At 35.1% G+C, this 25,985-nt stretch overlaps 2 protein-coding genes across 2 annotated transcripts; both read right to left on the reverse strand.

The window, feature by feature from the left end:
- Positions 1-2,428: 2,428 nt before the first annotated feature.
- On the reverse strand, positions 2,429-4,078 carry LOC139902823 (uncharacterized). The gene is made up of 3 exons (XM_071885468.1): positions 3,830-4,078; positions 2,861-3,737; positions 2,429-2,784 (listed from the first exon to the last, which is right to left on the reverse strand). The coding sequence occupies exons 1-3, from the start codon at positions 4,019-4,021 to the stop codon at positions 2,609-2,611; spliced, it is 1,245 nt and encodes a 414-aa protein (XP_071741569.1). The 5' UTR covers positions 4,022-4,078; the 3' UTR covers positions 2,429-2,608.
- On the reverse strand, positions 4,034-6,038 carry LOC139902822 (uncharacterized). The gene is made up of 2 exons (XM_071885467.1): positions 5,660-6,038; positions 4,034-5,564 (listed from the first exon to the last, which is right to left on the reverse strand). The coding sequence occupies exons 1-2, from the start codon at positions 5,733-5,735 to the stop codon at positions 4,054-4,056; spliced, it is 1,587 nt and encodes a 528-aa protein (XP_071741568.1). The 5' UTR covers positions 5,736-6,038; the 3' UTR covers positions 4,034-4,053.
- Positions 6,039-25,985: the final 19,947 nt, after the last annotated feature.

Genomic DNA, 25,985 nt, shown 5'->3' on the forward strand with positions numbered 1-25,985 from the left:
TAATAATAATAATAATAATAATAATAATAATAATAATAATAATAATAATAATAATAATAATAATAATAATAATAATAATAACAATATTGATATTTACTAATGATAATAATAATTTTGATATCAAATAATAATCTTTTGTAATAATACTAATGTCATAATAATATTACTAATAATGATAAAAAAAAATAATGAAAATGATATTTTTATCTAAATCATAATTTTAACTGAATCATGATACTTATGCTCATTATTTCCTAATCGACTTGTTTAATAGCTTTTAGTTCTCTTTTATATCGTATTCATAATAATGATAATAATAGTAATCATAATAATTAGATGATACTAATATTAGTTTTAATGATAATGATACTAATAAGTATTATAATAATATTAATGATAATAATAATAATAATAATAATAATAATAATAATAATAATAATAATAATAATAATAATAATAATAATAATAATAATAATAATAATAATGATAATATTAATAATAACCTTAATGATAATAACGATAGTAATAACACTAACAATAATAATACTTTTATTAATAACGATAATGATATTAATAATAATAATTATTATTATTATTATTAAATAATAATAATAACGACGATAATAACGACGATAGTAATAATAATAATCATTTTAATAATAATAATACTAAAATAAATAATAATTCAGTTGACCATATCTTTTAATCCGTCATCGAAACCATAAGCTTTCTAAATGAAAAGTTATTAATTTTTCGTCAGCTTTCCAACGACATGCATATCATATACCTTATCTTAGTAGCATATGTATTAAATTCATGGTTTATCATCAACTATTTAACGACGAAACTAAGCATACAAACATGCATAATCATATATACTCGAGCACTAGTCAGGGATACACTATTAATATATAAAATATAAGATATGAATGCTCACGTATCAATATTATGATTCAATATTGCAGGAAAGTACGTAGAAGTAACGAAAATGATAAACGTTAGGTTGACCTCTCGAGCAATACCCTCGAACAATACCCATAACCTCCATAGCTATAACCTATAATTTCCTTAGTTCTATCCCGTTTGAAAACTTATTTTGAAATCGCCTGAACATAACTCCATCGTAGTATTTTATGTATACTAATAATATCTTGTAATAATACTGAGTAAATATATATATGTAAATCGATTGAGAGAGTTTAGAGAAATATAATTTCAAGTTTATATGAAATAATGAAACCTATTGAATTCTATTTATAATAGATTTTTGAATTATCAAAGTGAATTATTAAAGTATGAATTATTAAAGTGAATTATTAAAGTATGAATTATTAAAGTGAATTATTAAAGTATGAATTATTAAAGTGAATTATTAAAGTATGAATTATTAAAGTAAATTATTAAAGTTAAAGTAAAAGTAAAGTAAATGTAAAATTAAAGTATAGTAAAAGTATAAACTATGTACGTATAATACGCGTATAAATATATGACTTTTTTGCTCAGTTGGTCCCTCTATTATACCCCAAATCGCTGGTTTGGTCCCTCAGTTTTTAATTTGGCAATCAGAGTCCCTTTATTATTTTAATTTTGCAATTGGAGTCCCTCCGTCAACTGGACATCCAAATCGAACGTTAACTCTCATCATGTGAGTTACACGTGATGGGTATTATCGGAATTAAATTTTTTTTTTTTGGTATTTAATAACGCCAACGGGTAAGGTCCCCACTTTCATCCTCCGCTTTTCACTCTCTTCTCACTTGAAACCCTAATTCATTTACATAACGTATTAATCAGAAATTGGAGCTACAAATCGATAACAATGGAATGCTGGTGTGGTCGACCTTGTGTAATTCGAATATCTGGCACTGAATCTAACCCTGGATGTCGATTCTATACATGTGAAAAAAAGGTAAGATTGTTTATGTTGTTTCGAATTTTATGAAATAATTAACAAGATGTTAGCATTTCCTGTTTATGTTGTTGCTCAGATCACTAGGTGCGACTTCTTTGCTTGGTATGATCCTCTAAATACAATCAATGCCCTAGCTACACTTATGAATGCCAAAATGGAAGTGGATGAAAAGCTCAAAGATGCAGAAAAAAGAGAGACGAATTGGAAGATGATGTGTATATTTAGCTGGATTGTGTTTGGTATTTATTTTTTTAGTCATTGAAATTGTGGTGTATGTATGATGTACTTTGTAAAATGGTAATGGAATGAAGCTTGTTTTGTTAAATTTTGCATCTGTTTTATATCTGTATCAGTAACCTTATAACACAAGACAATGACTCCAAGTGTAGACAATAAATTGTAACCAAAGTCATACAGTGTAACCAAAAACACAAGACAATACATTGTAACTAAAGTGAAATGATAAACATACAGACAATACATTGTAACTAAAGTGAAATGACAAACATACAAGCATTACCAAATGTCATAGATTCCAAAAGTCAACATAAGTACGTAGTACCAGTTACCAAATGTGCTTAAACTTACCAAAAGACAACAACACACCTTAATAAAATACAAACATTGTACCAAGTCACATAACAAGTTTTAAGTAGACATAAAACACATGATTAAAACACAAACCACCACCAACATTCACTTCTTCTTCTTCCCTTTTCCAACTACCATTGTCTTCTTTGAAGGAGATAGCTTAACTTTCACCGTCTTTTTTGTCCACTTGTTATCCACATTCCCACTTCTTTTCTTCTCACCTGTACAAGTACTCTTATTGTGTCCATAAGTACCACATGTGCCACACTTCTTTAGCTTGCCTATAAATATTAACAAAATAAATACCATATTAATTGAAATGGTACTAGATGTAATTAATAAATAAAATGAGCATACCTTTTGAGCTAAGTTTACCACTATCACCAATGACATCAACTTCATTTTTGGACAACCTTCTTTTCTTTTTTGGACGACCAGGTGTGGAAATAGTCTTTGGTGATACCAGAGTGAACATGCCTTCTGCCTTTGGCCATAAGCTTCTCCCATTCAATGGCTCAATGGTGTATTGGTAAGTTTTGATCCATGTATCTAACAAATACACTGGATGAACCCATGTTTCTGGTTCACCAGTTTCCAAACCATTTTCACTCATGTTATAAAACACTGCAATTGCATGCTTACAAGGTATCCCTGTTAGTTCCCACTTTCTACAAGCACATGATCTAGTCTCCATATCCACAACATATTGATTAACTTTTCCACTCACTTGGTACCTTTGATCTCCACCCCATAAGACAGTACACTGGTGAGCCTCAGATTTGATTTTCTCAAACAATTTGGTGGCTGCAGGTGTTAAAGGGCCATTAGTCTTGGAAATGTTTTTCTTTACATTAACAATTCTCTTCATGCAATACTCTCGGATGTATTCTAAAGCTGTAACTATGGGTTTGTCACGTGCATCAACTAACCATCTGTTGAAACACTCACACATGTTACTGAGCAACACATCTGATACAGCCCTTCCTGTAAAATGACTCCTTGCCCACTGATGGGCAGGAATTTTAGCTAACCAAACAAAAGCTTCATTATCAAACTCCTTCAATTGTTGCATAGCCTGCTCAAACTCAGGAACTGTTGTTACACTAGCACATCTCCACAAGTGATTCTTATAAGCAACACCCCTGAAATCCCCTTTCATATTCCCATGAATATGTCTAAGGCAATGTCTATGCTCAGCACAAGGAAACACATTTGTAACAGCTTGTATTAAACCCTAACAGCATAAAACAATAAAAGTTAAAGTAACTAACCATTAACAAATGTAATGTAATTAAATTAAATATGAATTAAACAAGTAATTTTTACCTTTTGCCTGTCACTGATAAAAGTAAAGTTAGAATTGGTAGACAAGTCAAGATCTTGACCCAAGCACTCTAAGAACCAAGTCCAGGATGAACCACACTCTTGTTCAACAATGGCATATGCTACAGGATATATGCCATTGTTTGAATCAACCCCTACAGCACTCAAAATACAACCAGATGCAGGTTGTTTCATAAAAGCACCATCCAACCCAAGTAGATCTCTACCTATTGCTTTAAAACCCTTCTTAAATGGTCCCAAACAAATGTAAATTCTCTTGAAACCCTAGTTTCAGACTTTAGGGTTCCTGGCTCAACCTCAAACTTAACAGTAGTATCAACATTACCTCTCTTTAATTCACAAACATAATCTCTGAGCTCAGCACACTGAGATTTATAATCCCCTTGAATCATCTTTGTTGCCTTTCTCACAGCACGATATGCTTTATGCTCACTGATGATTAATTCAGTTTCTGTTTCCAAATATGATCTGACAGCTTTAATTGGTATCTTTGGATTCTTTTGAATTTGAGGTACCAACCGATTTGATAAAAATTGGTAAGTGCAGAATTTTAGTATTCTTGCAGGTTGACATTCATGTTGGTGTCTGTAGGTTCTAACCTCCCATTCTTCACTATCTTTTTCTTTGGATACCAACAACACCCACTCACAAACAATGTGTAATTCCCTTTTTGCCCATTTGTTAGTCTTCCCACTACAAGATTCCCCTGCTTTTTTAATTTGACTAGTCACTTTGTCTTTACTCTTCCCAACTACACCACCTTTAACTCTTAAGTTACTGGGCCCCACATCACATTTTGTCTTCTTTGACAAATCACTTTGACTAACTATCTCACCACCTTTTGAATTTATACACAACCCTTCACATTTAACCCTAATTCTTCTTTTGTCATTCTTAACAATAACTAGCTTTCTCCTAGTTTCAATAGCATGCATTCTCACAGCTTCCCTAACCTCTGATTTACTTTCAAACTTTTGTCCAAGATAGAAGAAAGTTTTTCCCACTTGAACACTACCTTCAACCTCCTTTTTATGATTACGAATTCTCTTCTTCCTTACCCCTTCTTCATCACTTTGAGAATCATAGCTTTCAAAACCATCATTGTTCAACACTTCCAATTCTGTACCCTCAATATTGACCTCATCATCTTCAAATGAGTTACAGCCATTTCCCATAAACTCTACATTCTTATCAATGTTAAAATTAAAATCTTTCATCTCTACATGAACATCCAAAATCTCATTTTCATCATCAACAATGTAATCACTATCCTCAGAGTCACTACCTTCACTGTTATCACCCTCTACTAAGCTCCCATCACTGTGAACACCACCAACTACTAAGTTATCATTATTAATTTGTTCTGACCATAACCTCTTCCCTTTAATATCCTCATGTTCAGCATACACATCAATTTGCTTATAAATCACATCACCATCTTCTAGACAACTAAGCAAATAGTCCCTATGTTCATTATCATTTAAAAGATTTAACCCAGTATCCATGTTTGTATTGGGTTTAAGAAAACGATATACCACAGACCTGGTGGGATCATAACCTAATTCTTGCATGACTGAATCCAGTTGTCCTAAACAAAACTTTTCAATGTCAAAACAATCAATGTAATCAGTTTTACCTTCTGTGTACACAACTTCACTACCCATTCTAAAATATCCACCATGATGTAACACAATCGTGAACAAATCAGGGTATACATCTGAAAAATGTGTAAAAAATTAAAGTTAACAAAACAATTACCTAATAATATTTAGGGTTCCACAGAATTATGAGCTTTGGGTGCATAAAACATACCGTATAATTGGTCGATAGCCTTTTGATCAGTTTCTGATGTACGAATAGTCCATGAATCATCCATTGAATCATCCATTGATAATCAATTTTGCTTTTAGGTTTTACTTCGTGGTTAACACTATTTGGAGGGATGAGTGTGAAAATCGGTGGATAAAAGTGGGGGACCATACCCGTTTGGGTTTATTCAGTACCAAGAATTAAAATTAATTCCGATATTACCCATCACGTGTAACTCACGTGATGGGAGTTAACGTTCGATTTGGATGTCCGTTAGACGGAAGACTCCAATTGCAAAATTAAAATAATAAAGGGACTCTGATTGCCAAATTAAAAACTGAGGGACCAAACCAGCGATTTGGGGTATAATAGAGGGACCAACTGAGCAAAAAAGTCTAAATATATATAATATTAATTTAAATCGTTATATATATTTAATAAAATAAAATATAAATATCGTTATCTTTATCATACTGGTTAAGTAATGAGTTGTCAAAAGTGGTTCTAGATATTTATAAAAGTTATATACGTTTTAATAATAAAGTTCTTTTTAAACTGAAAACGTTTTTATACGTTTGAAACTAAATCAAATAAATATGATAACTTTGTTTTTCAAAACTAAATATATTTAAGAATCATTTTGTTAAAAGGTTAAAATAATGGAAATCATTATATCATAAAACGTTTTAGAAAAGTAGAATTATATATATTCATAATAGGTTTCAAGTTTTTTTTTAAATTACAGTTTGTGGGTGAAGCGTGGGATAAAGTCCAAAAGTTAAATAATCGTATGAAATCATTTTAAAGTAAAACGTCGATATCTATTTTCTAAGTTATCTATATTCCATAATCTTACTTTCATCTTAAATAATATTAAAGTTAAATAGTTGATGCATATAAATAGAACATCGAACAGGAACTACACTAACCCTTGTCTAGTTCCCGTTAATTGACACTTTTGTTCTTACTTGTAAATCACTTTACCAATTAATCCGAATACCGTTAAAAAGGAAAGGTTTTCTAAATCAAAGTGGACCTCTCAACCGAGACTCGTAATCATATCACAATGTTTCTGATAATTCAATCATTTGATATTATCTTCTAATTCCATCGACAAACACATTGAAGCAAATACGTTCATGTACAGTATTATATGTTTAATACTTTGTTAACATTTTCAGATTATAATATATATACATATATATATAATCATATCCATTTATATAATGGTTCGTGAATCGTCGGAATTTGGTCGAGGTTAAATGAATGTATGAACACAGTTTAAAATTCTTGAGATTTAACTTAACAACTTTGCTTATCGTGTTGGAATAATATAAAGACAAAGTTTAAATTTGATCGGAAATTTCCGGGTTGTCACAAAACTCCACCAAATTTTTTAACGGGTCGTATCTTCTCGCTTGCTGCAAGTTAAATTTTTCGACACCACCGTTCAACTCGAAATAATTTTACGAACACAATGCAACTAACTACACGCGAAACGAACGCTTTTTAAAAAACGCTAAACATTTCAGGCTATCTTTCATACGTATATATACACATACAATAAAATACACAACCTAACTATATCATATCAATGATTCCGTCCCCTTTTATACACGTTTTTTTGGCGTTAAAAACGCACAGACCATTAGGTATACTAGTGTTAAAAACGCACGTCCCCTTTTATACACGTTTTTTTGGCGTTAAAAACGCATCAACGTGTTTTTAATTCTTTAAATATATAACGCTACATTAAATATAAATATGCAACCCGAAAGATCCCGCCACATCGAACGGGCCTTTATTAATAGTTTAGACTAATTTCCATATTCCATTGGGATTATCACCAAAATACCCTTTTTTTGAAGCTTGTTTGACTGACAGCCCTAAAAAAAAGTTTGACAATTTGCCCTCGCAGGGCGCAAGACACCTTGCGTCCTTGCGACCTTGCGTCTTTGCGACCTTGCGACGACCTTGCGTTAATGACAAACGCAACAAAGAGACTTGCGTCCCCTTGCGTATTGCATCTTGCGACTTGCGCCTTTGCGTCTTGCGTCTTATCCCGATAAGATTTTCATGATTTCGTGGATAAGATTTTGTACGATTTTTGTACTATTACGGATAACTTTTTCACTTCATATAAGGTACATATTACCAGCTCTATTTTCACTTCATTTCCACCATTTCCACATAAATCATATAATTTCAAGCGTCATTAAGGTAACTTTCTTTGTTTTAAATAATGAGTTTTAGTGATAATGAAACCTTTGTTATTCATATATGTTGTGGTGGTTCTTTTCAATTTATTAATAACTTACCTATGAATTTGCCTCTAGATTGTTTTAGAACACGATTAAAACTCCCAGTTGCTCCCCAAAAACTAATTACTCGAAGAATATTGTTAAAAAATGTTCTTAGAAAAATTAATTTGCTACCTAATGCTCCTGTTTCAATGAGATATGTTGTCGATAATCTTGTTTTTGATATTACTGATGATTATGAAAAATTTCGTGATTTTCTACAACATGCAATATCAAATGCTCCTATTAATATTTACATTGTCGACAAAGTTACAATGCATCAACTCCCAGAAAACTTACAATTAGTGAAAATCCTACCAATACACAATGTCCATCAAAACCTACCAACACACGATGTCCAACAAAACCTACCAACAAACGAGGAGAGCACAAACCTTCAGACACCTAATTTGGAAGAAGCACGACCTGAAGTACCACCTCCAAACACAGAAGATTTTAATTTCTTCAACTATGGAGTTGAGAACGTATGTAAAATTAAAAAAAAGATCACCCTTTTGAATCAGTTGTCGCGTCTAGTGCTTCGAAGGAAGAAAATGACAGAGAAGATCAAGATGAAGATGAAGATGAAAAAGAGGAAGAAAAAAAGGATGTATTCTGGAATATGCCACTTTTATTGAGTGAGCATGACCAAGAGACTGAATCTACGAGCCAAATAACAACCAGTTATAGAGTATCTGATTTGATTAAAGTTCGACAAACTTTTTTAAACAAGGATGATTTTGTAAATCATCTATACACAAAATGTCTTGAAGAAAACTTCCAAATTAAGCCTGTAAAGTCGGACAAATCTCGATTCACTGCTAAATGCATGTTGCCAAATTGTGAGTGGAAATGTAGTGCATACAAAATACGCCACACTGACAACTTCATCGTAAAGAAATTGCATGACGTACACACATGCTCACGTACCCAAATTATGGAAAATAATAAACATGCTTCCAAAAAGGTGCTAGGAAGTATTCTGATGGAATCGTTCAAAGCTGCAAATCGAGACTATAATCCAAAAGATATACGTGATGATGTTGGCAACCGTTTTCGGGTGAGCATTTCTTACAATCAAGCATGGAGAGCCAAGTGTCATGCAATAGAGATGCTTCGTGGCAATATGGATGACTCGTTCCGAATGCTTCCCATTTATCTTCATAACATTAAGATTCATAACCCAGGAAGCATGACAAATGTGGTGACTGACAATGAAAATAGATTCGTGATGTGTTACATGTTTTTTGGCGCAGTTGTAAGTATCACTCATCCTAAAAATGTTTTATCTTAAACTAATAGCAATCTCATTTGCTTTGTTTGCGTGCAGATTCGATCATTTGTCCAAAATGTTCGCCCTATTATCATCGTTGATGGTGCACATTTGAAAGCTGGATACTTGGGTATAAATTTAGTCGTTGTTGCAATGGATGCCAATAACGGAATTTTGTCATTGGCTTATGGAATTGGTGAAGGCGAGACAAATGAGGTTTGGTCATGGTTTTTTGGCAATCTAAGAGATCATTTAGAGAGTTGTGGTATGAGTAATCGTATGTCAGAGATTACCTTTATTTCTGATCGTGCTCCTTCAATAGCACATGGTATTTCAAATGTGTTTCCTGAAGCCTTTCACTCTTTTTGCGCACGTCATCTATTCATGAACATAAAAACGATGTCCAACAAATTCAAATATTTTGAATGGAACTATTGGAAAATGGTTAAGGCTTATCGTTTGTCAAATTTTCAAGATCATGTTAGTGTATTTCAACGAAGATTAAAAGCGTCTCACAAGTATCTAAATGACGTTGGTTTCAACAAATGGTCCAGAAGTCATGCTGATCATGTTAGGTATGCATATCTTACTAGCAACAGTGTAGAGTCTATTAACGCTCTATCCAAACATGCTAGCAAACTACCAGTTTGCATGTTATTGGAATTTTTTCGCGCTTCTATACAGGATTAGTTTTTCAAACATCACAACAAAGCAGTTAGTCTTACTTCAACGGTTACTCCATATGTTGAACGTAAATTAGGTAAGAGGACGAACAAATCAAGAAGATAGCAAGCATTTCCATCTACAAACAATCTAATAGAGGTGCGTGATGGAAGGAAAAACGACCTCGTTAATCTAGAAGATAGAACATGTACATGTGGGCAATGGCAATTATCAGGCATACCTTGCGGACATGTATTGGCAGCAGTACGACTCTTCGGAGTGGAAGATGTTACATGTTATGTATCACATTGGTTCTTGTCTCAAACTTATATAAATACATATTCCGAACACATCCTTCCTTTGCCCCATCGATCTGAATGGTCCGATCCAGGGCCCAAGATCTTGAAAATCGTAAAGCCCCCAATTCAAAAGAAAAGAGCACCTGGACGCCCAAAAAGTACCGATCGGATTCCATCTCAAGGTGAAGAAACTGAAAAGAGAGTAAGAACATGTACTCGTTGCAAGCAAGCAGGTCATAACCGAACAACATGTAGCGCTTCTTATGACCTAACCGGTGAATCTACTTCTCAGAGGGTTAAAAAAACAGCCTCAAAATCAAAGTCAAAGTCTAAAGAGAAAGTCGAACCTTCGCAAGCTTATCAGTCTCAATTTTATCAAACGTACGATTTAGACCAGAATTAGGGGACCAGAATTAGTTTCTTGTTTATCAGTCTCAATTTGTTGTTTATCAGTCTCAGTTTGTTGTTTATGTTTATCAGTCTCAGTTTGTTGTTTAAATTTGTGTTATGGATAGACCTACATACAGACGCAAGAACGCAAGACAAATCTTGCGTATGTCATCAACCAGACGCAAGCACGCAAACAATAACTTGCGTATGGCTTTTAATAAGACGCAACTTTGCAAACAATACCTTGCGTATGTCATCAAACATACGCAAGCACGCAAACAACACCTTGCGTACGTCTTTTAAAGAGACGCAAGGACGCAAACATAACCTTGCGTATGTCATCAAACATACGCAAGCACGCAAACAAAACATTGCGTATGCCATTTAAAGAGACGCAAGGACGCAAACAATACCTTGCGTCTGACAAATAACCAGAAGCAAGGACGTAAAAAAAGCCTTGCGTCTGTCCCAGATTATTTACATTCAAAAATTACATGTTTTACCTAAAAACTGTATAATAATTACATCTACAAGTTAACTAATTAACAACCTTTGGGTCCATTGGGTCCTCTGGTGGTGGTGGTTCCTGTGTATCAAAGCGTGCACGGAAGAATGTTCTTGCCATTCGAATTCTATAGTCCTTAGCAGCCTTTTTAGGGTCTCCAATGTTGTCAATCTGATCCCAACCAAAAACTATCCTCTCCATATGAAGGCAGACCCAAACACCACAATCACCATGGCCACCACTCTGCATTGGCACATACGGTGCATCCTCGATCATCAACTCTACATCTTCTCTGTTGTAACATCCCGCATTTTTCCGTTAAATTATTTTTAACGCCGTCTTTTTCTTTTTAGATAATATTCCTCGTATCTAGATTCGTAACCTCCGTTAGCTAACATTCTAAATTTCTCGTTATCGGATTTTAATATCTTCCGTTAATACGCGTTTTAAAATATTCCGTTTAGGTATTTTCCGCACCCGACTACAAACTCGAGGGACTAAAATTGACACGGGGCAAACTAGTTGACTAGGTCACCTAGTCCACCCCAATCACCACCATTCAACATTCTCCCTCTCTCTCTCTTTCTCTCTAGCAAGAACACACCCAAATTCCAAATTCATTCAATCATCATCTAAATCCGATTGGAGAAGCAAACATCAAAACAAATTACATTTTCGTGATCCTCTCTTCATCCTCTACATTTTGATACCAATATCATCAAGTTTGGGTAACATTTCTAAAACTCTAGATTTCTCTAAATTCTTGTTTTTGACTTGAAATGTTGTTAATTAGTGTCTATGGCTCATTGTGATGTCGTGTATGTAATTTGTATGCTCGATTCGTTGTTTTTGGTGTAACTAGTTCAATATGAAAATTACTTGCTAAATCCTTGATTTTGGATGATCAAATGTTGTTAGATTGTTAAAGTGCATGTTTTAAAAGTGTTACTAGTATCATTAGCTTCGTTTTGATGTATAGGTTGATTAAGGAAACTCCAATAACATGATTAATGATTTTGTGAACTTGGATTAGGGTTTGATAAGCTTTATATGAACTTTTGGTGCATCAAATGCTATGAATTGTTGTTGATAAGTGTTTAGTTGCAATGTGTGTTTGATTACCTTCGAAACGGCATATCATACATGTAAATTGGTTGCCCGAATCATGAAATGCGTTTTTAGAACTTGAAACTTTGATTATGAACGTTTAATGCGGTTTTGGGTTGTTGTAAGTGTTGAATTGCTTGATGAAATGTGTCTAGGTGTTTTCCTCGTCAAATTACCTTTCCGATGATATAAGATACATGTTCTAATTGTTTACGGATCATAAAATGTGGTTATTTGGTTTTTAGCTCGTGCATACTTGTGAAAAACAGAAAAGTGTCTGCCCAGAGGGTGGCGCGGCGCGCCCCATCCCCGCGCGGCGCGCGGATGTGCCTGGTCAGATTCTGACCTCCTCATCCCAATTCACGCGAAATGTTTGACTAGTTACCGACCTCCGATTCACATGAAACTTGTTTTAATACACTTGTATATGAATAATTAGCATAGAAAAATAGTTCGGGACCCGACCCGAACGCGTTGACTTTTTCGTTGACTTTGACCAAGTTTGACTTTTAGTCAAACTTAACCAAACTTTTATACAATCATTCTAACATGCTTTTATACTTGTTTCTTGTATGAAACTTGACAACGTGATTCACATGCTATACTTAATCGAGTCGTAACGAGCCATAGGACTAATTGAACACATTTCACCCGACCTTGTGTCGTAACCGGTTAATTGATATAACTTACTTGTTTAGGTCAAGGCTAAGCAACTTTCATGCACACGTTTACTTGTTGAAGTACCTTTATACTCGTGCACTCGAGGTGAGATCATAGTCCCACCTTTTCAACAACTTTTATACTTTTAAATCGTGGGCTGAGAAAACATATACTTTGTTACATCTTGTACTACTTACTTTTATGTTTTGAACACAAGTGTGAAAACAAACATTCCACGTGCGAGTTAGAACAAAAATGCCTCAATTCGATTATCATTAGTTACACTTGCAGGGTGTAAGCGAGAACTTATATTGTGTGGCCATACGGGTTTAACAAACCCTCATTCGGACGGTTCGCTACCGTTATGCGGATGAAATATATTTTTGTGTTTTAGTGTGGGTTCTAGCACTGTGTGATGGGGTAACGTTGGTTATGTTTTGATAATTGAGTGCTCGCGTATAACAACACTTTTGGAATGCAAATGATTTGGATAATCTACGTTATGGAAATACAAAATCTTGTGGTTCAAAAACAACGTTTAATACTTACTAAACCTATGATTTCACCAACGTTTTCGTTGACAGATTTCTATGTTTTTCTCAGGTCTTGCACGATATGTGATACATGCTTCCGCTCACTATTTGATACTTGCATCCGATGTCGAGTATACATGCATTTCATGGAGCGCCTTTTGACTTTACTTTAAACCGTGTCGCCTAGATTTCAATCGTACTTATAACGTTGTAACTTAACTTTTGGTTGAACAATTCTTGTAAACTTTGAAACAATCTTTATTTTGAAATGAAGGCGACATATTTTGGTCAAACGTTATCTTAAAGACTTATAATCAGGTAATGGGACCCACGTAGCCGACGCCGTCACTTGACGATTTGTCGGGGTCGCTACAAGTGGTATCAGAGCCTTGGTTGTAGGGATTTAGAGTTCATTTGTGTCCACCCCGAGTCATAGGGTACATAGGTGAATCTAGACTACAACCGGCATATAGACTGAAGTAGGGATTACTTGACTAATTGTGCATTTATACTCGAACTTTTCTATCATATCTAACTCGTATTCAATCTTGATCTTACGTTGATAAATTTTGTTGACGCGCCACTTTGACTTTATGAAGTAATGTTAAATGCACATGAGAATCAGGGTAATATAATTTCCGGGATTATATTACGGTGATTCACATGGACGTTCCGACATTATGACATAAAGAATTTAAGGCGAGTCAAGGAAAATTTTCTCTACATCATCATTCCCTATCATGATTAGTATTATTGAGAATACTAATCAACGATATTCTTGTGTCTTGAAGGAACAATGCTTCCCCGTCGCGGACCACGTAATGAAACTTCCGAACAAGCTTTTCAACGCATGATAGCCACCGCCATAGGTGCGGCTATGGCTAGTATCTCCTCCGACGTCAATAACAACCACAACCACAACAACCATGGAACCGGTAATTCAAACGAGGGTTGCTCCTACAAAACTTTCATGGGGTGCAAACCTCACACCTTCGATGGGACCGGAGGACCAGTTGTGCTCACCCGATGGTTTGAGCAAACGGAAGCCGTCTTTAGCATAAGCGGTTGTCGAGACCAAGACAAGGTTAGATATTCCACTCACACCTTCGCCGGTATCGCTCTCACATGGTGGAATTCGTATGTACAATCGGTGGGTATCCACGAAGCCCACGCTCTCTCTTGGGCCGACTTAAGAGGAAAGATGATCACCGAATATTTTCCTCGCAAAGAAACCCGAAGGCTCGAACAAGAGCTAAGAGCTCTGAAAGCGGTCGGGAACGACCTTAAGGCCTATAATCAACGATTCTTCGAACTTGCTTTGATGTGCCCAAATCTTGTGAACCCCGAATCTTTAAGGGTTGAACTTTACATGGATGGTCTCCCCAAGAGCATCAAACAAGGAGTAATGTCATCCAAACCCGCTAACCACCAAGAGGCTTTGAATATGGCCCGCCAATTGATTGAAACAGTGGACGAGATTGAAGTGCCGGCACCTAAAGCCGAGGATAAGTCGGGTGACAACAAAAGAAAATGGGAAGCCCCCCAATCAAGCAATTACAACAACCTCGCCAAGAAGCCCTTCATCCCCAACGGCAAGAAAGGTTATACCGGACACCTACCATATTGTAACGAGTGCTACAAACATCATTTAGGCGAATGTGGCAAACCATTTTGCTTGAAGTGTCAAAGAAGTGGCCATGTAGCCCACGATTGTAGGAATACCGCTCCCGTCGCTCAAAAGGAGCCCAATGCACCCAAGACGGGTGTTTGTTTTGAATGTGGCCAACCGGGTCATTTTAGGAGTGCGTGCCCAAATAAGAAAATCAACCCCAACGCACGCCGTTAAACTTTCAACATCAACGCCTAGGATGCCCGAGACGACGATGGACTAGTCACGGGTATGTTTCTTCTCGAAATTCTCACGTTTCATGTTTATTCGATTCGGTTACCGTTAGACGTTTTATAAACAAGACTTTGACTCGTACCCTTTGCACTCCACCTTTTTCCCCTAGACACTACTTAGGCAATTTAAGTGACCAACGGAAAATATTGTATGCCTATAAATTTTATTGGAGGATATACATTAAGACTTTTGACTTGACACCTATAGAACTAGGGAGCTCGGAACCTATTCGTAAAAAAAAAAAAAAAAAAAAAAAAAAAAAAATGTTTCCCCATCATCTTGTATAGATTATTGTGAACTGAGTAATTTTCGGTTGGAAACCGATACCCTCTCCCTCGCATCCATGACCTCATGATTTCTTGCATGAATCCCGTGTGTGTTCCAAATCGACCTCCGTTCCGGTTATCACCAATTGGGGGTTAAGGGAGACGATGTCTCCTAAGCCATTTCCGAACTCGCAACGTTAGTTGTAAATCTCTCTTAGTACCGTTTGATTTATTTAGGACTCCGTCCGTATTCATGAACCTCCTAAACCGCGTATGCAAATTCATATAGACTAATCTGTTATCGTATTTATAGATGACATCTTAACTTATTCAAGTAAAGAAGGAAAACGAACAACATCACCATCTTACGCTCTAACTTTTGAGAAAAGAGCAACTTTATACCAAATTCTCCGAGTGAGAATTTCTGTTGAACGAAGTCCAATTTTCTAGACCATGATGTTAATGGTCAAGACATTACAATCAATCTCGAAATCAAGCCACATGTAATCAGGAAACTCTCCCAACTCAGACTTGTATTCGTAAAAATCTTAGATCTCACCGGTTGTTACCGAAGATTCATTTCTGACTTTTCTCGTGTTACACAACTTTAAACCTCTTCATGTCTGAGCCTTGAACGTGATTCTTCACACCAACATTTCTAGTTAAAATCGTATAGCAACAGATGGAACTCGAACATGGAACTATTTCTATTTGAACGCCGAAAAAAAAAAAAAAAAAAAAAATTCATTATTTTACACGAAGAATTCGAATACTAAATTGTGGATCCGATCAAACTTCTCGTCATCACGTACCACACTACATACCTCTGTTATTTCACCGTCACCGTCTGATATTACTGGAATTTAAGATAACACACAATCCAACGATACTTCACTCTTCTTTGACTTAACGCCCTTGTGTTTCTGATAATCGGTCAACTATTATTCAACCCCGAACTATACAACTACGTGTACTACCTCGTTTCTCTTTCAGACTTCAACTTTTGCCAACTAGAGGCACGTTATGGCAACCTCGAGATGCAAGCTCATCCTATTCTAAGTCCTTATTTCACTCCTATCTTTATCGCTCGCATTTCCGTTTAAAGAAACTCCTTGTAACATTTCTCCATGGATGGAGAAATTCATCATATTACATTAGTATTCGCCACGAGGGTGAATAGTCCTAACGAACATTTTTCGAACCCTAACTAACTTGTTCAAACGTATCTTAAGAGATTCTATTCCAACACGGCGTATCTTTGTCAATTATTCCGTATCGAAATACTCGTTTCACTTCTAGTTTTACAAGAAACCTTGGAGACCCGTTTAGACATGAGTACCACGTACCACCCACAAACCGACGAACCGAGCAAACGAACGATTTACGTCTTGGAAAGACATGTCACAAACTCGTATTGTCACCTTTAGTAGATCACTCTTACAACAGTAGTTACCACTCGTGTGTTCACGCGCACTTTCCGAAACCCTATATGACCGCTAATGTCATACCCCTGTTCATTTAACCAAAGCATCAACCACCGAAATCTGAACTCCATCAAGAAACAACAATTGAAATCATTCATATCCGAGGAGGGCTCGAGACGACCCGTAGTCGCCCAAAAGAGTCATACCAAACTTAGATGAAAACCTCACAAATCCCAGTGTGTAACCGCGTAATATTGAGAAACCGCACCTTGGAAAGGTGTAATTCATTTTGGGAAATCGAGGAAGGTTATATCCGCAATATTGAACCTTTTGAAACCTTGGGGCGTATTGGAGCCGCTTCCTACCATTTAGAACGGCCGACTCAATTAAGTTTCCGTTTACCCTACATTTCGTGTAACAAACTTAGAAACGTGTCCTGCGGAACAGGAACGTGCAATCCTTCTAGATGCACCAACTATTGATGACAAACTCCTCCCCATAGGAAAAACCGGCTGAACTTTTGGATCGTAAAACCAAGCCCTAATACGACGTAACACCCCGACTATCCGGATTCGTGGAATGTCCAAGAAAGTACCTTCACTCATTCGTAGAGTTACTACTCTAAGTCTCGAGTAAGAGATATCGACTACTACTTCCAACTAAATTTCGGGACGAAATTTCTTTTGAGGTGTGGATAATGTAACATCCCGCATTTTTCCGTTAAATTATTTTTAACGCCGTCTTTTTCTTTTTAGATAATATTCCTCGTATCTAGATTCGTAACCTCCGTTAGCTAACATTCTAAATTTCTCGTTATCGGATTTTAATATCTTCCGTTAATACGCGTTTTAAAATATTCCGTTTAGGTATTTTCCGCACCCGACTACAAACTCGAGGGACTAAAATTGACACGGGGCAAACTAGTTGACTAGGTCACCTAGTCCACCCCAATCACCACCATTCAACATTCTCCCTCTCTCTCTCTTTCTCTCTAGCAAGAACACACCCAAATTCCAAATTCATTCAATCATCATCTAAATCCGATTGGAGAAGCAAACATCAAAACAAATTACATTTTCGTGATCCTCTCTTTATCCTCTACATTTTGATACCAATATCATCAAGTTTGGGTAACATTTCTAAAACTCTAGATTTCTCTAAATTCGTGTTTTTGACTTGAAATGTTGTTAATTAGTGTCTATGGCTCATTGTGATGTCGTGTATGTAATTTGTATGCTCGATTCGTTGTTTTTGGTGTAACTAGTTCAATATGAAAATTACTTGCTAAATCCTTGATTTTGGATGATCAAATGTTGTTAGATTGTTAAAGTGCATGTTTTAAAAGTGTTACTAGTATCATTAGCTTCGTTTTGATGTATAGGTTGATTAAGGAAACTCCAAGAACATGATTAATGATTTTGTGAACTTGGATTAGGGTTTGATAAGCTTTATATGAACTTTTGGTGCATCAAATGCTATGAATTGTTGTTGATAAGTGTTTAGTTGCAATGTTTGTTTGATTACCTTCGAAACGGCATATCATACATGTAAATTGGTTGCCCGAATCATGAAATGCGTTTTTAGAACTTGAAACTTTGATTATGAACGTTTAATGCGGTTTTGGGTTGTTGTAAGTGTTGAATTGCTTGATGAAATGTGTCTAGGTGTTTTCCTCGTCAAATTACCTTTCCGATGATATAAGATACATGTTCTAATTGTTTACGGATCATAAAATGTGGTTATTTGGTTTTTAGCTCGTGCATACTTGTGAAAAACAGAAAAGTGTCTGCCCAGAGGGTGGCGCGGCGCGCCCCATCCCCGCGCGGCGCGCGGATGTGCCTGGTCAGATTCTGACCTCCTCGTCCCAATTCACGCGAAATGTTTGACTAGTTACCGACCTCCGATTCACATGAAACTTGTTTTAATACACTTGTATATGAATAATTAGCATAGAAAAATAGTTCGGGACCCGACCCGAACGCGTTGACTTTTTCGTTGACTTTGACCAAGTTTGACTTTTAGTCAAACTTAACCAAACTTTTATACAATCATTCTAACATGCTTTTATACTTGTTTCTTGTATGAAACTTGACAACGTGATTCACATGCTATACTTAATCGAGTCGTAACGAGCCATAGGACTAATTGAACACATTTCACCCGACCTTGTGTCGTAACCGGTTAATTGATATAACTTACTTGTTTAGGTCAAGGCTAAGCAACTTTCATGCACACGTTTACTTGTTGAAGTACCTTTATACTCGTGCACTCGAGGTGAGATCATAGTCCCACCTTTTCAACAACTTTTATACTTTTAAATCGTAGGCTGAGAAAACATATACTTTGTTACATCTTGTACTACTTACTTTTATGTTTTGAACACAAGTGTGAAAACAAACATTCCACGTGCGAGTTAGAACAAAAATGCCTCAATTCGATTATCATTAGTTACACTTACAGGGTGTAAGCGAGAACTTATATTGTGTGGCCATACGGGTTTAACAAACCCTCATTCGGACGGTTCGCTACCGTTATGCGGATGAAATATATTTTTGTGTTTTAGTGTGGGTTCTAGCACTGTGTGATGGGGTAACGTTGGTTAAGTTTTGATAATTGAGTGCTCGCGTATAACAACACTTTTGGAATGCAAATGATTTGGATAATCTACGTTATGGAAATACAAAATCTTGTGGTTCAAAAACAACGTTTAATACTTACTAAACCTATGATTTCACCAACGTTTTCGTTGACAGATTTCTATGTTTTTCTCAGGTCTTGCACGATATGTGATACATGCTTCCGCTCACTATTTGATACTTGCATCCGATGTCGAGTATACATGCATTTCATGGAGCGCCTTTTGACTTTACTTTAAACCGTGTCGCCTAGATTTCAATCGTACTTATAACGTTGTAACTTAACTTTTGGTTGAACAATTCTTGTAAACTTTGAAACAATCTTTATTTTGAAATGAAGGCGACATATTTTGGTCAAACGTTATCTTAAAGACTTATAATCAGGTAATGGGACCCACGTAGCCGACGCCGTCACTTGACGATTTGTCGGGGTCGCTACATCTGTTCTCATAATAGTCAACAATTTGTGAGTCCTGCTTCTTGTTAAAGTAATCAATAGCCTTCAAATATATCGGCAAGTTGTTTGACAAGTTTTTGAAGACAGCCTCGAGTTGACCTTTTTTCAAACAACCCTTTAAACTATCATAGACTAATACTCTCTATTCATCTAAGTTCAAAGTGAGTAGTATAAAATGTTCAGGATCTGAAAAATGTACTGGAATCAAAATCTGCAACAAAAGAAACATAAAAAGTCAATAAGGAAGGACGCAAGGTTGACCTTGCGAGTCATGCAAGGACGCAAGGTAGACCTTGCGTCAGGCGCAAGGACGCAAGGTATACCTTGCGAGTGGACGCATGGACGCAAGTTTGACTTTGCGTCCATTGTGAAGACGCAAGGTTAATCTTGCATGGATCACAAGGACGCAAAAGAGTGTTTGTATACTGACGCAAGGGCGCAAGATTTGTCTTGCGCCTATTACAGTTTACTCAAACTGGATAGTTGATATAAAAAAAGCACTAACCTTATCACATTCAGCCCAGGATGGATAAAGGTCATCACTACCATCCCCAAGACCAATCAAATACATATAATCTGGGGGATTGGATTTAATGATCCCCTCTGCTTCAGGATTAGATGTATCCCCCTTCTCCTCCTCCTGAGTGTCATTATCATAAAAGGATTTGAATTTCTCTAGTTGATTGAGGAAACCCAATGGCATAATCGTCCATCGAGAACTACATGTATAATCTGCAATCGAAAACTGAGGACTCGAGGACATCTGGCTAGCTCGGGGCAGAAACCTCTGCCAAAATCTCAACAGGAAGGTAGCCCATCCATCAATATGCTATAATCAGATCAAGTTGATTATGAATGTTATAAAGCAACAACAAAACATGCCATAAGTTTATAATTATTAACAAACTTACTATGTTTTCCAAATAACCAGAAAATGCAATTCCCAGTAAACGTTTCCAAAACTCAGCATCAATGAAGAGGAAAGTTTCATTTTGGAAAATGAACATGCAACGCGTATCTTGCTTATTAAGGATCAGTGATTTCAAATCTTTTGCTGACCCCACATGCTTCCTTTGATCTCTCCATGCATTTGGTGGTGGTGGTTACAAAGTTCCTTGATCATTTATAAATTTATCAACCATGGACCAAATTTCCTCCTCACCAACCCAATCCTTTTCCTTCCTTTTTCTCTTCCTTTCCTTTTTCTGAAAAAAAAAAATTAGTAATAAAGACGCAAAGACGCAAGAATTGTCTTGCGTCCGTGTAATGCAGACGCAAATACACAAGGTAGGTCTTGCGTCCATCAGTGAAGTATACGCAACTACGCAAGGAAACTGTGTGACCCAGACGCAAATACGCAAGGTAGGCCTTGCGTCCAACAGTGAAGTATACGCAAAGACGCAAGGAGATCCTTGCGTCATTCACTCACCTCATTCTGGTCTGGTTGTTTTTCTGCTTCACTAAATAATGGCAAATCACCAGTTTCCTGAATTTCCTCAGACACCAGAGCCACATTCTCTTCTTGTTTATTAACAGATTTATCAACAGCTTTTTCAGTAGGCTTTTCAGTTTCCATTGGCAACACATTCTCAGCTTCTTTAGTCCCTTGATGAGAAACTTTCAGCCTTTTTACTCTAGAAGCTACTTTGCCAGACAACTGTATAATATCTATGAGTCAGCAATCATACGCAAGGACGCAAGATATATCTTGCGTAAACCAAGACGCAAAATGCAAGACTAATAAACATCAGGCGCAAGGACGCAAGGAAAACCTTGCGTCTGGTGAATGTTACAGACATACCTTCTCCAATGGTTTTCTGTAGCCCGGTGTTGTGAAAGGGGAATTTAAAACATGAGTGGGCCTTCTTTCTCTTTTCCCACGTCTAACAACCCTCGGAGATGTATCATTGTCAGAGAAAGATCGAGGATCCACATATGCATCCTCGTTATCAACATACTATAATGAACAAAACGCAAAAAATAAGAAAAGAAGACATACACAAGGTCACAAATAAGTCCTTGCGTCTGAGTTAGGGACGCAAGTAAAAACTGCGCCTAAATTACAATCAAGACTCAAGGACACAAGATGGTACTTGCGTCTGATTTAACCTCAGGCGCAAGGACGCAAGGAAAACCTTGCACCAATATAACAGGCAAGATGCAAGGTCACAAAACAACCTTGCGCCTATGTCATAACCCGACCTTAACCATAAGGACGAATACAATAACATATGATTTCATCGCGAGGTATTGACCTCTATATGCGACATTCTTCAAAAACTGCATTCGTTTTTACAATACAAACCATAGCTTTTATTACAAATACAAGGTTTAAACAACTTAATAATGATTATCGTTTAGCGATAATCTTAGACTTACAAACTTTACATGTGATAATAACAATACGACCTTCAACATATTTTACATTACAAATCCTCCGATATGCAGTTTTATTTTTGACACAAATATGCATACTCAAGATCTTGCTTAAATTCAACATGTTGCAGCGGAAGCTTTTAGTTATCACCTGAGAATAAACATGCTTAAAACGTCAACATAAAGTTGGTGAGATATAGGTTTAATGCCGGCAGCGTTATAAATATAGACCACAAGATTTCATATATAAATGTTTTAATAAATATATTCTAAGTTGTTGAGCACTTGATAACCATACTTAACATTTAATCAACGTCGCATATTCCCTTTATTATGAAATCTTACTACACCGTACCAAGTGTAGTCACCGAAACGAAGTACTGTGCAACCGTTGAATACTGGTCGTCCAGTCCGGTTGGGGTTGTCAGGCCCGATAGATCTATCAACAGGATTTGCGTTTACAATACCTCATGTAAATAATAGTTACCAAGTTACAGGGAAGTATGCCAGTGGTACAACTCAACGTAGAATATATATTTTTAATCACTTGTGTCCATAACGTAAATCATAAAATGCATGTATTCTCATCCCGAAATATTTAGAGTTTAAAAGTAGGACTATATACTCACTTTTGCCTTGAAGGTAATAAACACGACTTGGTCTCCGATTGATATCACAAACCTAACCATATATATAATATATCAACATATTTTCTTTTCAAGTAATCGTTACATATATATATATATATATATATATATATATATATATATATATATATATATATATATATATATATATATATATATATATATATATATATATATATATACTTATACTTTTAATACTTTTAATATTTTCTTAGTCCGTAGTTAGCAGTCCGATGTTAGTGGTTGATATTGCTCTAAACATACATATTATTCGACGCAATATCACTTATATTTCATAGGTTTTTATCATCTACAAAGACATTCAATGCGCATTTCACGAGAAAAACGACAAAAATGGATAAGAGTTTACTATTTGAAGATTCGACGATAAAACGATAGTTTTAACCAGATTTATATCAAGAAACATTTATCCGAATGAAAGTACAAGATAGATGAAGAAAAGAGTTCAAATGTAAAGTGCCAAGTCAGAACACGTCAACACGGGATCAACAGAGAACGAACGAAAAAGAAAAATAAAGAAAACTGCTTTTACTCTTACACGAATAGTGTAGGTCTACACGAATAGTGTAGAATATTTTTACACGAATAGTGTAGGTCTACACGAATCGTGTAGAATATTTGTTCTTACACGAATAGTGTAGCCATACACGAATCGTGTAATGTTAGGCCGAATTTAATCATTCATCAGATAAGGGGCGGCTACTTTTGAGTTTTAAAACCTTTCTTTTTGATAGTGCTGTAGCAAATGGAAGCTTTTGAACCTACCTACTACTTCAAGTCAAGCATAAATACGGAGTACGTTCAGAAGTTGAGACACAGAGAATATTATCAAGTACAAAATTACTATACACACACATATTTTCATACAATTATTATACGCAAGTTATTATTCTGTAATTTTTATTACTCTATTAGTTCAAGGTTAAAAATAGTTGTAATATTAAGGGTGTATTGTTCGTGATAAAGGGTGTTATTGTACGCGTGAAAGGGGTGTTATTATTGTAATTTTTCTACCGTTTGAAGTTAATGCAAGTGAAGATATTTTAGTAAGTTTACTCTGTTAAAATTAGTGTTGTTATTATGTTTGCATATCTATATTTTTATGTCTACCTTAGTGTAATGAATAGCTAAATTTCCCTAGTGTTTGCTTAAATGTAGAGCCCCTAGTAAAATGGATTGTTACCATTAGTAAAAGTTAAAATGTAACTTTAGTAATTTTAATATTGAGCCTAGTTAAAAGAACCATTTTTATGTAATTAGGTATTTAACCCTTGCCACTTAATTTATTAAATTTAAATAACGAAAGTTGTTTTTATTTACATAAATTGAGCTTCAACATTAAAAATGATCTAGACAAATTTATGGATAAGTTATTGACACCAATTTAGAAATAAACTTCGGTGGTTTGGGTGATATCAATAAGTTATATGAAGGTGAAATTATAAAAAGGGAAACCGTTATAATTTAGGTTTTGGCGAAGGTCAAAACTAGGCTAGGTCTCAATTTAAATACTTAGCGAATAGTAGCTTTCTAAAAAGAATCCAATGAAAATTAGATTTTATTTAGTTAAGTTGTAACTTTATATTTTTTCGAGAGAAAAATGTAAAGTTTGATACTAGAACATTTTAAATAGGGCGTAAAACTTAAAACAATCCATGGACCTAGGGGTGACACAATTAAGTAAACACTCCCATTTATCTTATTTATATTTGTTATAAAAGTATTATTAATATTATTTACGATTTACCATTTTAAAATATTAGAAAAATACATAAAAACAATTATTTTTCGTAACAGTAATCTGTCACATCTTTTTACTCATACACGAATCGTGTATTATCACACGAATCGTGTAAGGCTCTGACGCGGCTACAGTACAGCTAGGGTTAAATTTAGGGTTTTAATTATTTAATTATATTTATAATTAGGTTATTAGTTATTTTAATTATTATAATTAAGTTATTTAGTTTTAATTATTATAAAATACTTAAATACATGTTTTAATCCTAAAATTAGTGTTAATTATTATCACTTTATAAATTGTAACTAGTTTATAATTAGTAAATTAATTAATTTCCCTTTTAATTTATATTAGTTTTATTAAAAATGTCATTTAGTTAATTTAATTAAGTTTATATTATGATTGCTTAAAACAAAATTCTAAATATATAGTTTCATAAAAAAAATTACTATTTTACTAATTACCATTTAGTAACATAATTAATGCATCATAATTAGTTTATTTTCATTTAGTTCCTTTTTAAGTTAATTTTTGTAATCTTGTAATTTTATTTAGTAAATTAGTTTTAGTTATTTTCTTTTACTGTTATTTTACAATTGCCTAATCCAATACTCCCTTTAATTAAGTTTGACATCAAAGACTATTAAAAACCATTAAACATTCCATCTCCCTGTGGAACGAATCGGATTTACCAACAAACTAAACTACACGGATAGGACTAGTTGCCTATATATATGTGTGAAATCAACCTAAAATCTATAAAATACCACATATACAATAAATCAATTCGTGTAACAAAACAACTCAAATCCGTTCATAAATAAAGGTTACGTTCGCGCACATCAACTTTTTGGCGCCGCTGCCGGGGAGTTGGCAGTAAATAAATAGATAATTTTTCTGGTTCGTAGTAATAGTTGGATCACCAATTTTATTGGTCTTTGAAGGATCCTGCCCCTCTGCTGCATCTTTTGGCTATTCGAAACGTGGGCAAAAATCAGAAGGATAATCTGTTTGTTTAAAGGTTTTTATCATTGTTTTTATGTTATTCGATCCTCTCGAGGAAATTCATTTCCAAGAAAGTTCAAAGTTTTTGAATAAATCCTTTAATTCTTTGTACAATTTCCCAAA

Source organism: Rutidosis leptorrhynchoides, chromosome 3 (genome assembly GCF_046630445.1).
Source record: "Rutidosis leptorrhynchoides isolate AG116_Rl617_1_P2 chromosome 3, CSIRO_AGI_Rlap_v1, whole genome shotgun sequence".
NCBI lineage: Eukaryota > Viridiplantae > Streptophyta > Magnoliopsida > Asterales > Asteraceae > Rutidosis > Rutidosis leptorrhynchoides.